The sequence below is a fragment of the Littorina saxatilis genome, linkage group LG8 (assembly GCF_037325665.1).
Source record: "Littorina saxatilis isolate snail1 linkage group LG8, US_GU_Lsax_2.0, whole genome shotgun sequence".
Classification (NCBI taxonomy): Eukaryota; Metazoa; Mollusca; class Gastropoda; order Littorinimorpha; family Littorinidae; genus Littorina; species Littorina saxatilis.
In genome coordinates, this window is record NC_090252.1 from 57,473,932 (window position 1) to 57,487,901 (window position 13,970).

The window sequence follows — 13,970 nt, forward strand, 5'->3', positions numbered from 1 at the left end:
TTTTCAAGAATAAATCTTGCTCAAATATTGTTTGTAGAGAGGAGCAAGCATGACGAATCTCCTATTCTAAAAAAATAACAAATTCTGGTAGCTGCCGACCTTCCGCCTGACACACATTAATACCGGGGGAAAATAAATAATTACTGGGCAGTAAAAATAAATACCGGGCGGTAGTTAAACGACAGTTTGACTTTATAAAGGACACAATGTTGCAGCTTTTTAGAGAATACGAGCCCTGGACTGATTCAAGGTGACCCGCTAAATATTATCGTGGTCAGGCCGGAACCCTTTTTGTTTATCATGCTACAAGTAAACAAGATAAAGTAAACATTTGTAATCAAAAAACAAGAAAGGTAGGTTGTTGGAACGTTTGTTATTGACAAAACAATACATTCACAGGTATTTCGACCCAACGGTCTTTTAAGTGAACAGACAAACACATATTCGCACACAACTTATCTTGCTAGTTCTATCTGCTGACGTCCACTCGTCAGGAAGCCGAGCGAATGAATGTTTTTGGATTTGTAAACATTTGTAATTATCAATATCAGCGTGACCTATTCTAAAGAGTGACTCTTAAAATGTTGTCAGATAACACACTTTTTCATCTGAACAATACTAAAATGTCTGTGGGTGCTTTACTGAACGGCAAGGCACCACCCACCCACTAATTATGCCATGCTTGCCTGGTCAGTGCGAAACTGTATGGTCAAAGTTCTGAAGATTCAAATGAAATTGCTACCTCAATTAACGTCAACTGTATTTGTACGTCATTTCCTTACTGTCAGTTGTTTCTGAGACTGTCGCTTACGCAAACAAACACAGCTTCCAAACCACCAATTAAAATTGAATACAATTTGTAACATGTTTAATTTATTATCTCTGCGATCCTTTTCCAAAATATGGTGACATTTTATTCACGCATTACGTGTCAACAAGCTCTGAAACAACATGGGGGTCGAAAACAAAATGTGCAAGTTCCGAACAGTTCAGTAATGGGTGTGTCCGCCGCGTGTTGCGATGCCTTCTGCAGTCCTGTTCCGCATCGAGTTTACCAGCTTCCTGCAGAAGGCCTGAGGAATGGCCTGCCATTCGATTTGCAGGAACTGAAGCTGTTGCTGCAGGTTCCTTGGGGGTGGGTGGTTGTTCCCCACTCGCCTGTCCAGCTCATCCCACAGGTGCTCGATGGGGTTGAAATCAGAGCTGCAGGCCGGCCAGTTCATCCTGGTGACACCAGCCTGCTGGATGAAGTTGTTGACCAGCCTCGCTCTGTGAGGTGTCGCGTTATCGTCCTGGAACACAGCCTGCACACCAATCTGGTGTAGAGCGGGTAGAACCAAAGGGGCGACAATCTCATATCTGTAGCGCTGGCCCGTCAGGTTGCCAACAATGTGGTAGAGGGGGGTTTTGTGTCGAAAACTGAAGGCCCCCCCACACCATGATGGAGCCCCCGCCGAAGGCCACCCTCTCCTGCACCAGACCGCCTCCACACACGAGCCCGACCGTCATGATGGTGCAGATTAAAGCGGGACTCATCGCTGAACAGCACATCGGCCCATTGCTGGCGTGTCCACCTGGCACGGTTGTGACAGAACGCCAAACGAGCCTGGCGATGAGCTGCTGTCAGTCGTGGCCGTACAGCTGGACGACGTGATCGCAGGCCAACTCCGTGCAGGCGTTTGCGGATGGTTTTCGTGCTGACGTTGGTGTTTGTTGCCACCCTCAGCTGGCCCCTGGTGATGTTTGCAGTGGTGCCTCGCTGCTGCAGAGCTTGTCTTCTGATGAAGCGATCTTCACGCTGTGTTGTCTTCTTAGGCGTCCTAACCTCGGCCTCTCCAGAACGCTGTTGGTGGTCTGGAACTTCTGATGCAGTCTGACCACGACAGAATGGGACACTCCAAGTCGTCTGCCCACTTCTCGCTTGCTCACGCCGTCTTGCAGCCAGGCGATGGCCCGGGCTTTGTTGAAGGTGGTCACCTTTCGTCTGGGAGGCATAGTGAGAAGATGGTGGCTAGCGGAAAATTGCGAGGCTATAACGCCTAACTGGTGACAACAGTTCACTCCCAACACATCCCCCCTGCACGTGCATAAGGAATTGTTCATCTTTCCCACCCAGGCGTGCCCACGCGCCAGCATAAAAATGGTCCACTTTTTGCAGTTTGGCAGTTTCTGTCTCGTGCCCTAGCCAGGCCTCCGTGGATCCCGAGCAAGTTTCCTGCTAACACAGCATTGCTCACCCACTGGTGTGTACGGCCTGACAGCCATTTGGTTTTATAAACTTAGGAACAAGGAGTTTGGCACAGATAAAGTCAGCTGGTTTTTTCAAGGGTGATCCCTAACTTTTTCCTTTGAGTATAATCTTGGACAAGAGTAATCGAAGCAACTAGCATACATGTTCAACATAGTTCATTGTGTGAGATTGTTATGTACGAGGATCGATGATGTTAATATCCATCACATTAGGTGAGTGATTGGCTGATCCAGATCACGAGAACAATGTGACTGGAGGCATGTGCCGGCTAATGTATACATATCCATTTTCTCAACATATCTGTTATTATTTGCTAACAGTCAGCATATTAGAAATAACTCATACAAAAACTAGTGTTTGGATTTTCGAAGGACATATCCCATATAAGAGCACGACTTAGTGTTGAGAAACCGAATCAGAGAGCGTGGACATGACATAGGTGACGGTGATGGAATAGTGTAAAACATCCGCCTGAATATCACGTGTTATGGATATCAAGGCTGGGGACTTTGTTGCTTGTTGGGGTTATGTATACAATTAATTGTCTGTGTTTTAAATACAGTCAGCACATTCAGGTGACGCTATTTGAGAAGCTCACGTCACGTGTAGGGTTTTAAAATACTTGTGAAAGCAAGATTCTCCGGAGAATCAGGCGTCTATGGAGCGGAGGAGAAATAACAAAAAAACTGTTCTGAAGTTCTATTTTCTTTCTCCCAAGAACATTAACAAACAAACCGGCACTTTCACCGTTCAAGGTGGGAGTTGCCGGCTGGTTGCTCCAACCTTGCTTTCCCTAGCTATCCTTGAAATGACCCATTTCTCGTCTTTCTATTGCGTTTCGTTCTCCTCCTCCTCAAAAGCAATCGACGTTGTAACTATCACAGTGCGATCAGAGCAACAGTGGCAGGTGATAGTCAGCATCCAAACCTAGACGGTGCGGGTAAGATAGTGGGTAGAGAACGGACCCCATGTTCCTTGTTCACTTTCCTCCTCTGCCCGTATTTCACCGTACATATGAGCCCCCTTTTAGCTTGACATCATCGTCTTCATCGCTGCCTGAGCAATTGTTACTTACTGCATTTGGCCAGTACTGGATCACACTCGGCTCCAAAGCGACAGAAGGACTCTCTGCCGGTACAGGCCACATTTATGTCAAGCTCTGTGGAAGACATAACCATAATACTACTACTACTAATAATAATACAAATAATAGTATTTATACTACTACACTACTACTACTACGGCAACTACGTCTAACTATAATAATAATAATAATAATAATAATAATAATAATAATAATAATAATAATAATAACAATAATAATAATAATTGTCAGTAAGTACGTGTGTCACATGACTGATGTGAACCAGTTGATTGGCTAATGGCGATGCGCTTAAATCTGTTAGCGCACTCTTGGAGTGCGCTAACTTTTCCACAGAGCGTATTCTTACGCCCTTTGCCAAAGCGAGACTGTACTCTCATCCTCAGAATTAATTAATGACATGTAGCTTATATTTTCCACAATACCAAATGACCATAAATTCCCTGCTTCTCAATTAAAGCAGAAGTGTTTTTTTTCTGACAGATTGCATGTGCCTGTGCCAGTGCCAGTGATCTAAAAATAGAAGCCGCTGTGTTTCATCTCATTTTCGCCGACTTGCATAGATTCTTCTCATAATATGCCGTGTTAATGGCATGTAGCTTATCATCCACATTTCCAAATGATGAGTTAGCATACAATTCCCAGCGGCTAACAGAAAACACAAGTATTCCGATAACGTACCCAGCATTTGGAAGACTAATTCGATCGACTCTGTCATATGTAGCAGACTACACTGAAATACGACTGCATCAGTTCAGTAAATGAATGGTTTCCGAATTATTATTTCAAGGCAAGAACAATCGTAATCGAAAACGTGTAGGGTTCAGAACGTTCTTACCATATAATTATAAGACTTATTACCAGCCTACCTGGCTCATTCGTGCAGACTGCAGTGGTTCGATTGTTCTTGCCTAGCAGACGACATAAACCCCGCTCAGCAAATTAACATGTTGGGCAAATGTGAACGAAAAAACGATGGGGATATAATACGTGTAGGGTTCAGAGCATTCTTACCGTTCATATTTAGTATCAGACTCCCCGATGAGTGAAGATACAACACGAGAAATATGCCACATTTATTTTGAAAATGTGCGAACCGTCGAGTCCTTCGTGGGGTAGTAAATTCAAGGGGACTCACTCCGCACAGTCAATCCATCGAAGCTCGACTGAAGGTTTCGAATTGCAAATAATGAAGAGCACAGTCCTTTCTCCGAGTTCAAATGAGGTATCTCTCAAAGATCATCACTGTTCAGCTTAACGCTACACTGGAATTTACCAACAGAAATCAAAATGCGTGAGACGAAAGCACGACACACTTGAGACACCGGCCCACACAAAAGTAGATCTTGCTGTACACGACCTGACCACACAGTTATGCCTATTCAAATGCGCGTAGCAAAATGTGCGTTTGGAATCTTCTTTTTTCTATGGCGGTACTGACAATATCGTTATTGAAACACTCCCAGTGCACTAAGGGATTTATAGAGCAAATCTCGAAAATAAATATTGAACTCAGCGCTATGCGCTTCGTTCAATAATGAATTTTCGCGATTTGCTCTATAAATCCCTTAGTGCACTGGGATGTCTCAATAACTTAAATAATAATAATAATAATAATAATAATAATAATAATAATATTGCTAATTAAGTAGAAGTGCCATGCCTTTGGCACAGTTGTCAACCACCCAAGGCACGGCATACCCACAGCGACGGACACATCGGCCGTCCCTCCCTCTTACCCCAAGTTACACACACACACACACACACACACACACACCCACACACACACCCAAACATACACGTACGCACGCACGCACGCACACACACACACACACACACACACGCACATGCACACATACGCACACACACGCACACACACACACACGCACACACCCACACACACACATACACACACACACACACACGCTACACACACATACACTCACACAACTTCCATGCACACAAAACATATCAAAACGGTTTGTTGATTGGCGTATCATTCGAGAGAATTCGCAAAAAAAAAATAAAAAAAAAATTAGGTCGGTAGAACTCCGTGCATTGCACGCCAAGCGGGGTAAGCGGCGGTCGAACTGACCTAATTCACACAACGACTGCCGTGAGTCCTGCATCTCACAAAATAGACGTTTCCTAGTTAGTTCGATTTTGAAAGATGTCCGCGGCGCTGTTTTTGAAGTCGATAGTTCGAGCCCCGTCAATGCCATATTTTTTTAGTGTATTTTTATGAATCATGCGCGCTTTTTTTGTTCAGTTTATAAAACACAGACTCCGCTTCTTCAGTGAACACTCGTTTTCATATGACGCACGTATACGCACATAAACAGACACGCACACCCTTAAGCCTGTCCTTAATTGGAAGAAGTCGACTACGCGTAGCTCACTTCGCGAAGCTACCGGAACCACAGGCACTCGTCACGAGCGGGTCGGGATCAAAGTGGGCGGGGCCTGTGCGCTCTCAAGACTACTACTATTACAAGGTAAAACTCTCTTCGTTGCTCTAGACCGAACGGAAGTAGTGAAGTTATCAGAAACCGAGATTGCAGCAGACGACAGACAGGTTTCGCATGCTTCCTGCGCATGTGACCCCGTGACCAGGCATAATTAAAAAGTTGTCAGCGGCGTTCGTCAGTCGATCTGTCTGTTCACCGCCAACTTTCCTATTCCTTGATTCTTCTTGCAACTTCCAGATAATGGGATGCAAACATAAATTTAGATTGTCTCATCCTTGTGATGGAGTTGGAAACCATGGATTCACCAGAGAAAATATATAGCTGATTCGGCCAGTGTGACCAGTGCATCAAGTCTTCGGATAGTTTTCAAAACCTGGAAAGTCAGCTTGTTGTCTTGGTTTGATTATAAGGGGAAGTAAGTCATACGTAACTTCCGTTCGGTCTAGAACAACATGGGTTTTTGTGTGCCAAAATCCGTGCCGTTTTGCAAAATAACAGCCGTAGCAACGTCTAATTGGTATAAATCTGTAGCTGCCTGATAGTTTAATGTATACTTGATTTTATCATAGCCGTTGTTTTGCTTTGCTAAGCTGTGTATGGCAGAAATGCGAAGTTTGCCGACGAGGTCGAGAGACTCAGTATCATACCTTGTATAAACCATAAGAAAAGACCCCCCGTCCATCACAAGTGACAGCCATAGGCCACGCCCACCTCGTGACGAGTGCCTGTGACCGGAACTAGACTACGTCGAAGCTTCGACGAAGTCCAAGGGAAGGCACTATGGCGGAGAAGATAGTTATCTTTTCATGTCTTGGCGTCTCAAATCTTATTAGCCAGAAAGCGCATGCGTGTAACTTCGACCAGCGCGCGGTGTGCTTCTTTCTGAGTACTTTACGTCACAAATTATACTGTACGTACTTGATGATGACGTAAGTTAATTGTAACACATAGTTACCTGTTCTATTTTGTTTACTGAGCACGGCCGGAACCAGTCGGCGTGAGCGCTGGGATTTCGAGTTTCATTCAACATGTCAATGCATCGCAGTATGAAATAATGCAGGTAGGAGGTTAGTTCTTGTACTTCGGGTCAACTAAAGTCGATAAATTTATTCTTCACTACGGTATTGGGTCTGATTTCGTCGTCCATCTTGAATTGAAAACCACTCTTCTTACAAAAAAAACAACAAAAAAACAAAACAAAACAAAAACAAAAAATTCGTTGCGAGCTACGGCGAAGCTTTGCATGTGTAAACTTGCGAAGCGATGTAGTGGACGAAGTATTTCGCCGTAGCTGTGAGTTTTCGGTATAAAGAGTTTGCGAAGCTTCGTGTAGTCGACTACGGGCTCATATAAGGACGGGCTTTACAAACACACACACACACACACACAATCGCACACACACACACACACACACACACACACACACACACACACACACACACACACACACACACACACACAGAATAATCAATACAACCATAACACACAGCACAGTACAACTGTTAATATAATTATGTGTAACATAACATGTCATATTTTGGTCAAAAGTTCAAATAACATTTATGTATCGATCGATTTTAGTTAAATTCATTTCATTTATTTACGATTGAACGCACACAAACATGCACTCTTGTGTAGTCTTGTCTAGCCACCTATTATGAGTTTGTGTCGGACATGGATCAAATTAGGGAAAACTAATTTGCAATCATACATTATTTATCCCGGCGAAGCTGGAGGTATCCCACAAACGCTATACTGTAATCGACTTGAACAAAAATTGTCATGCCGATAATGCATGATAAATAATGATTCTTTGTGCTCGGTTAGGTGCTACAGTTGGGGATACAGTTGGGGATCACAAAAAAATTGGGAACATACGAACTAAAATACGATGGGTGACATGGGCCGCTTTAGCCGGGGAGAATATCCATAGTTTCCAAGTCTATGGATTAAGCTCGCGAAAGAAGATGACGTCGAAAGGCTTTGACGTCAATGCATCATGACGTCATCCCCTCTCTGCGGTCTTTCTCTCTCGCGCGCTGTGTGTTTGTGTGTGTTCATTTTGTGCACACGTGTTGGTGTTACTGTTACAGTTAGTGTGTGTGTGTGTGTGTGTGTGTGTGTGTGTGTGTGTGTGTGTGTGTGTGTGTGTGTGTGAGAGAGAGAGAGAGAGAGAGAGAGAGAGAGAGAGAGAGAGAGAGAGAGAGAGAGAGAGAGAGAGAGAGAGAGCGGATTTGTCCTTCGCTGGGGGTATGCAGTGCCTTGGCATTGCACTTTACTTAATTTTTAAGATATGAACACACGAAAACAGGTGAAAGAAAGAGAACATAGTTTAAACACAAGGGGATACATCAAATAAAGGGACAATATATGAATACAAGGAAATACATGAAAGAAGGGGAAACATATATATTAACACAAGCAAATTGGTCAACACAAGCGAGAAGACTCACGGCACGTGCCGCCTATACACCCGGCTACAGCGATGCAGTGCACACTCTTCCACCCCGTACAGTCACCGCCGAGGTTGATCTCTGAATTAATATAAACACAATACAAGAGCACAGTAGAATTGATATAACCACGATTCACAGGAAGGTACACTCAATACAACCACAATATATAGCATAGTACAATCAATATAACGACAATGCACAGCAACAAATAGTTCATACATCAATATACAGCACACTGCAATCAATACAACCATAATACACAACATAGTGCAATCAATATAACCACAATGCACAGCAAATAACAATCCGTACAACATCAATATACAACACACTACAATCAATACAACCACAACACTTACCCCAGTACGAATACTACAATCACAATACACAGCACAGCAGAAGCAATATAACCACGATGCCAAACACACACCAATCAATACAATTACGTACAACAAGCAACACATTACACTGAAGACAATCACAATACACAGCACAATACAAATCAATACAACAACAATTCATAGCACATTACAATCAATATAGCAATAAGTGTACTAGAACATTCGTACCAATACAATTACGCTACATAGCACAGTAAACTCAATACATGCCCATAACATTCCACAATGCAATCAATGCAATCACAGTACACATCACAATACAACCAATACAAATACAATATACAACACATTACAAATCAATACAACTACACTACAAAGCACAGCACAATCTATACAAACACAATGCATATCATATTGCAATCAATACAAGCATGTACAATGCACAGGAAAGTTCAATCCACACACTAGCAATACACATCACAATACACTCCACACAACCAAAACACACAACACAGAACAATCAACACAACCACAATACACAACACATTGCAATCAATACTGCCACAATACACAGCACAGTACAACCAATACTACCATGATGCACAATACAACGCAATCAATACAACCAAAATACACAGCAAAGTACAATCAATACAACACAATACAGAGCACAGTATACAATGCAAACTGTTGTATTTGTGGGTTTTACGTACAGAGATGCGGAGACATAGTGTTGGTTCGGCCATGCTTTATTATCAAGCACCACAACTCTTCCCATTATCATACGGAGTGCTGTCCCTTGGACCTTTGGCTAATTGACTCACTCTAATGGAGCTATCTCTAAATGGAACATGATATGCTTGCCTAGCAATATACATGACATCCTCTCTTTTACAAATAAGAAAATACTTCTAGTCATATTCTTCAACTTGGATGTACATCTAGATTGTGAATTTTTATCTTTTACTAAATTATGTGGGCCTACATTTATTTTTGTTTATGTAACATTTAGAACAAAACCAAAACTGTTAAACTTACTCTTGTGAAACTTCACTTATAAAAATGTTCTTATTCACACATTGAACAATTCTTAAACTGTCATACTGACAATTTCAGCATCCATACTGACAATGGATTTGTTACACATTCACACTCTTGTTACTATTCTATAATGTTTACCTACATCACCTAAAGATGGACAATGTTTTGCACTCCAATAAACATAATAAAATCTTCGAAACATTATCATTGTGTCTGCTTGTTTATATGGTGTGAATGTTATTCTGACATGTGTTACAAACATCTTGCACATACCCAGTCATTGTTTCAATCATTGTGTGAATGAATCTTCTGTTCATTTAGTGTCTCTGAGCAATTGAAAATAAAATCTTTCTTCAAACATTCTTTATCTCCAGCATACATTCTTATTCATATTCTGAATCTTTCTTAATCAATACTGTAAATCATAATCAATACAAAATACAACTGAACTATTCATAACTTTCTGAAATGAAAATAGTACCAAGTTACTCTGGTTATCATACTCTGATGTCTACTCTAGCATACTTTCATCATCATTACTGTTAGCTGTCCTACTCAGTTCATGTGTACTCATCACTGTATTTCTTCGGTTGTTTGACAACTCTTCCGGATTTGGTTGTTACTGCACTGTCTTTGTTTTCAACCATTTTCTTGTCATCAGTTTGTACTGGAATCTGATCAGTTCCTATTTTCTGTTCTTCTTCTCAGTTTCTGATTTGTGTCTTTCACATTCTGATCAGTAGTTGGCATGGTAACTGTTCTGTTGGAATCACTGTCTCTGGATGCTACCTTTGTTGGTCTGATCATTTTGCGGTTTCTTCTGTATTCTACATTCTGTTCATCTCTGACTACATAGGATGTTGGTGTAGAATGAGGAGTAACTACTTCTGCTTTCTTCCATCTGTTACCAAACTGCATCATGACTGGATCTCCTGCTCTGAGTTTTGTCAAATTGCCACTGGCTTTTCTGTCAAAATACTCTTTCTGCTTCTTCTGGCGAGCAATCAAATCTTTGTGAATCTTCTTGTTCTGCTGTTTTCCTGGTTTCAACAGTTCTGCTTTTGTTGGGAGTGTTGTTTTCAGTTTTCTGCCGAGAAACAATTCTGCATGTGATTTTCCTGTGTCTAATGGTGTGTTTCTGTAGTCTAGGAGTGATCTGTAAGGATCTTTGAATTTTTTCATCAGATTCTTCACTGTTTGGATCATTCTTTCTGCTTGACCGTTACCTTGAGGGTGGTAAGGATGTTGCACCACACTTTGAAGTAATCCCACACTTTGAAGTAAATTACTTCAAAGTGTGGGGATGTGCCCCACACTTTGAAGTAAACCCATTTTTTACTTCAAAGTGTGGGGGGATCTTCCCACACTTTGAAGTAAACTCAGTTTTTACTTCAAAGTGTGGGGGGATCTTCCCAAACTTTGAAGTAACTTACTTCAAAGCGTGGGACTTTTGCATCGCCTGTTTGAGCCTGATGATTTTGTCAAAAAAAATGGCAAAGTCTTTTGGATAAGTGAACAGAAAAAGTGAGCGAGCCAAGAAACATAGTGATGTTTGTTATCAGGCTTTAAGCAATGTCCCATTGTTGAGTGTGACGAAAACTCGTGGTGATGATTTTAAAACATGTTGGGTCATGCGGAGACTATCTGGGAACAATTGGGCTAATTCGGCACGATTTGACAAGCATGGGCTCACTGTAAAAAGCCCCCCCCTACGACATTTCTCCACAACATGTCCCCACTGTCACAATTTCCCGCCAAATGTCCGCAACTGCGATAATTTCCCGCCAAATATTCCAACTGCGACAACTCCCCGCCAGATGTCCCAGCTACGATAATTCCCACCAAAATGTCCCCACTACGACATTTCCCGCAAAATGGCCTCCACTGCGACACTTCCCCGCCAAACAGCCCATCTACGACGATTCGTCGCCAAATGTCCCCACTACGACAATTCCCCGCCCAGTGTTCCCCACTGTGACAATTCCCCGCCAAATGTCCCCACTACGACAATTCCTCGCATAGTGTCCCCCACTGCGACAATTCCCCGCCAAATGTCCCCACTACGCCAAACTCCCTGGAAAATGTCCCCACTGCGACAATTCCCCGCCAAACGGCCCCACTACGACAATTCCCCGCCAAATGTCCCCATTACTCCAATTCTCCCTGGAAAATGTCCCTACTACGACAATTCCCCGCCAAACTGACCCACTACGACAATTCCCCGCCTAGTGTCCCCCAATGCGACAATTCCCCGCCAAATGTCCCCACTACGACAATTCTCCCTGGAAAATGTCCCCACTACGACAATTCACCGCCAAGTGTCCCCCACTGCGACAATTCCCCGACAAATGTCCACACTAAGACAATTCTCCCTGGAAAATGTCCCCACGGGTCATTGCTTTGGGTTGATAATAAACATCACTGTGTTTCTTGGCTCGCTCACTTTTTCTGTTCACTCATCCAAAAGACTTTGCCATTTTTTTTGACAAAATCATCAGGCTCAAACAGGCGATGCAAAAGTCCCACGCTTTGATGTAAGTTACTTCAAAGTGTGGGAAGATCCCCCCACACTTTGAAGTAAAAACTGAGTTTACTTCAAAGTGTGGGAAGATCCCCCCACACTTTGAAGTAAAAAATGGGTTTACTTCAAAGTGTGGGGATTGACAAGTAATTGAAGTAATTTACTTCAAAGTGTGGGATTACTTCAAAGTGTGGTGCAACATAAGGGCTTGTGGTGGTATGTTTGATTTCATACTCTTTCAAGAACTCTGCGAATTCAGCACTTGCAAACTGTGGTCCGTTGTCTGTGATCAACTCATCTACTATTCCAAATCTTGCAAACTGACTTTTCATGTGGCCAATGACTGTTTTGGTGTTGAGACTGTTCAGTGTGATGACTTCTGGCCATTTGGAGTTGTAATCTACTATCAGCAAATAGTGTGTCTTGTTTAGCTCGAACAAATCTGCTGCGATCTTTGCCCATGGTCTATCTGGAATGTCCATTGGTATCATTGGTTCTTTGGAGTTAGCTCTGGAGTTGTCTGGGCAAACTCTACATGCTGTGACCATGTCTTCAATCTGTAATGACATACCTATCCAGAATACCAATTCTCTGGCCATGCTCTTGCATTTCACTATGCCTAAATGTGATGAATGAATTCTTTGCAGCTGTTCTACTTGAAGCTTCTTGGGAATGACTAATCTGAGCCCTCTGAAAATCAGACCGTCTGTGTATGTAAGCTCATCTCGGAATGACCAATAAGCTCTAACTGATTCTGGGACATCTCCTCTGTTCTCTGGGAAACCCTTCAATATGACTTTTTTAGTTCTGTCAGTTGTACGTCATTTGCTGTTTCTCTCTGAAATTCTGCGTATTTCTCATTTGAGATGGGCAAGTGTGACCTTGGGTTGATAGCATTGATTTCTTTTTTGGAATCAACTGTTCTTTTGTTTCTGGGAGGTACGATCTGCTGAGCGTATCTGCGACGTACATTTCTTTCCCGGGTTTGTACTTCACCTTGAGGTCATACTTCTGTAGCTGCAACATGAATCTCTGCAGACGAACAAGTGCTTTGTGTAGTGGTTTTGTAAAGATGGACTGCAATGGTTTGTGATCAGTCTCTACTTCTACCGTGCTACCATACACGTCTGTGTGAAATCTCTCACATACGTACACTACTGCAAGTGTTTCCTTCTCTATCTGCGCATAGGTTTGTTGTGTCTTTGTCAGTGCCCTTGACCCGTACGCGATCGGCTGACCTTCCTGCATGAGGCAACAACCTAATCCTGAGGATGACGCATCAACTGATAGTGTCAGAGGTTGTGCTGGGTCATAGTACCTCAGTATTGGTGCTTCCGTCACTAGCTTCTTCAGCTTCTTGAAACTCTCTTCCTCTTTCTGTGTCCACTTCCACACTGCATCTTTCTCTGTCAGTTTTCTGAGTGGTTTGCTCACATCTGCCAAGTTGGGTAAGAACTTTCCTAAGTACTGAATGAACCCTAGGAACGTAATCTATTCTTTCTTGTTCTGAGGACTGCTCATCTTCTGAACTGCTCTGATCTTCTCTGGATCTGCTTTCAGACCTTCACCTGACAGTATGTGCCCTACATACGAGATTTCTGACTTGTGAAACTCGCACTTTGAGTCGTTGAACGTGAGACCGTACGACTTTGCTTTCTCCATGACTTTCTTCAGTCGTTTGTCATGCTCTTTCGTGTTGGATCCCGACACGACAACATCATCCATGACAGCTTCTGCGCCTTCTATGTCTTCTACCATCTGAGACATGACTCTCTGAAATACCTCACTAG

General features: G+C 42.7%; 2 protein-coding genes across 2 annotated transcripts in view; both read right to left on the bottom strand.

The window, feature by feature from the left end:
• The window catches only part of LOC138974393 (uncharacterized), a 270,189-nt gene that overhangs the window by 91,300 nt on the left and 164,919 nt on the right, over positions 1–13,970 (bottom strand). Inside the window, exons 10-11 of the mRNA XM_070347110.1 lie at positions 8,275–8,355; positions 3,327–3,410 (exon numbers count right to left, since the gene is read on the bottom strand). Of these exons, the coding sequence (XP_070203211.1) occupies positions 3,327–3,410; positions 8,275–8,355 (165 nt within the window). The remainder of the gene's footprint in view (positions 1–3,326; positions 3,411–8,274; positions 8,356–13,970) is intronic.
• Positions 749–2,265, bottom strand: LOC138974394 (uncharacterized). The gene is made up of 3 exons (XM_070347111.1): positions 2,242–2,265; positions 1,235–2,011; positions 749–1,112 (listed from the first exon to the last, which is right to left on the bottom strand). Exons 1-2 carry the CDS (start codon positions 2,263–2,265, stop codon positions 1,376–1,378), a joined length of 660 nt encoding a protein of 219 aa, XP_070203212.1. The 3' UTR covers positions 749–1,112; positions 1,235–1,375.

Coding starts and splice junctions, on each gene's coding strand:
- LOC138974394 (XM_070347111.1), bottom strand. CDS start 2,265: ATGGCTGTCAGGCCGTACACACCA. Junction 2,012..2,241: donor CTGTCAGGCCGTACACACCA/GTGGGTGAGCAA, acceptor ATTTTCCGCTAG/CCACCATCTTCTCACTATGC.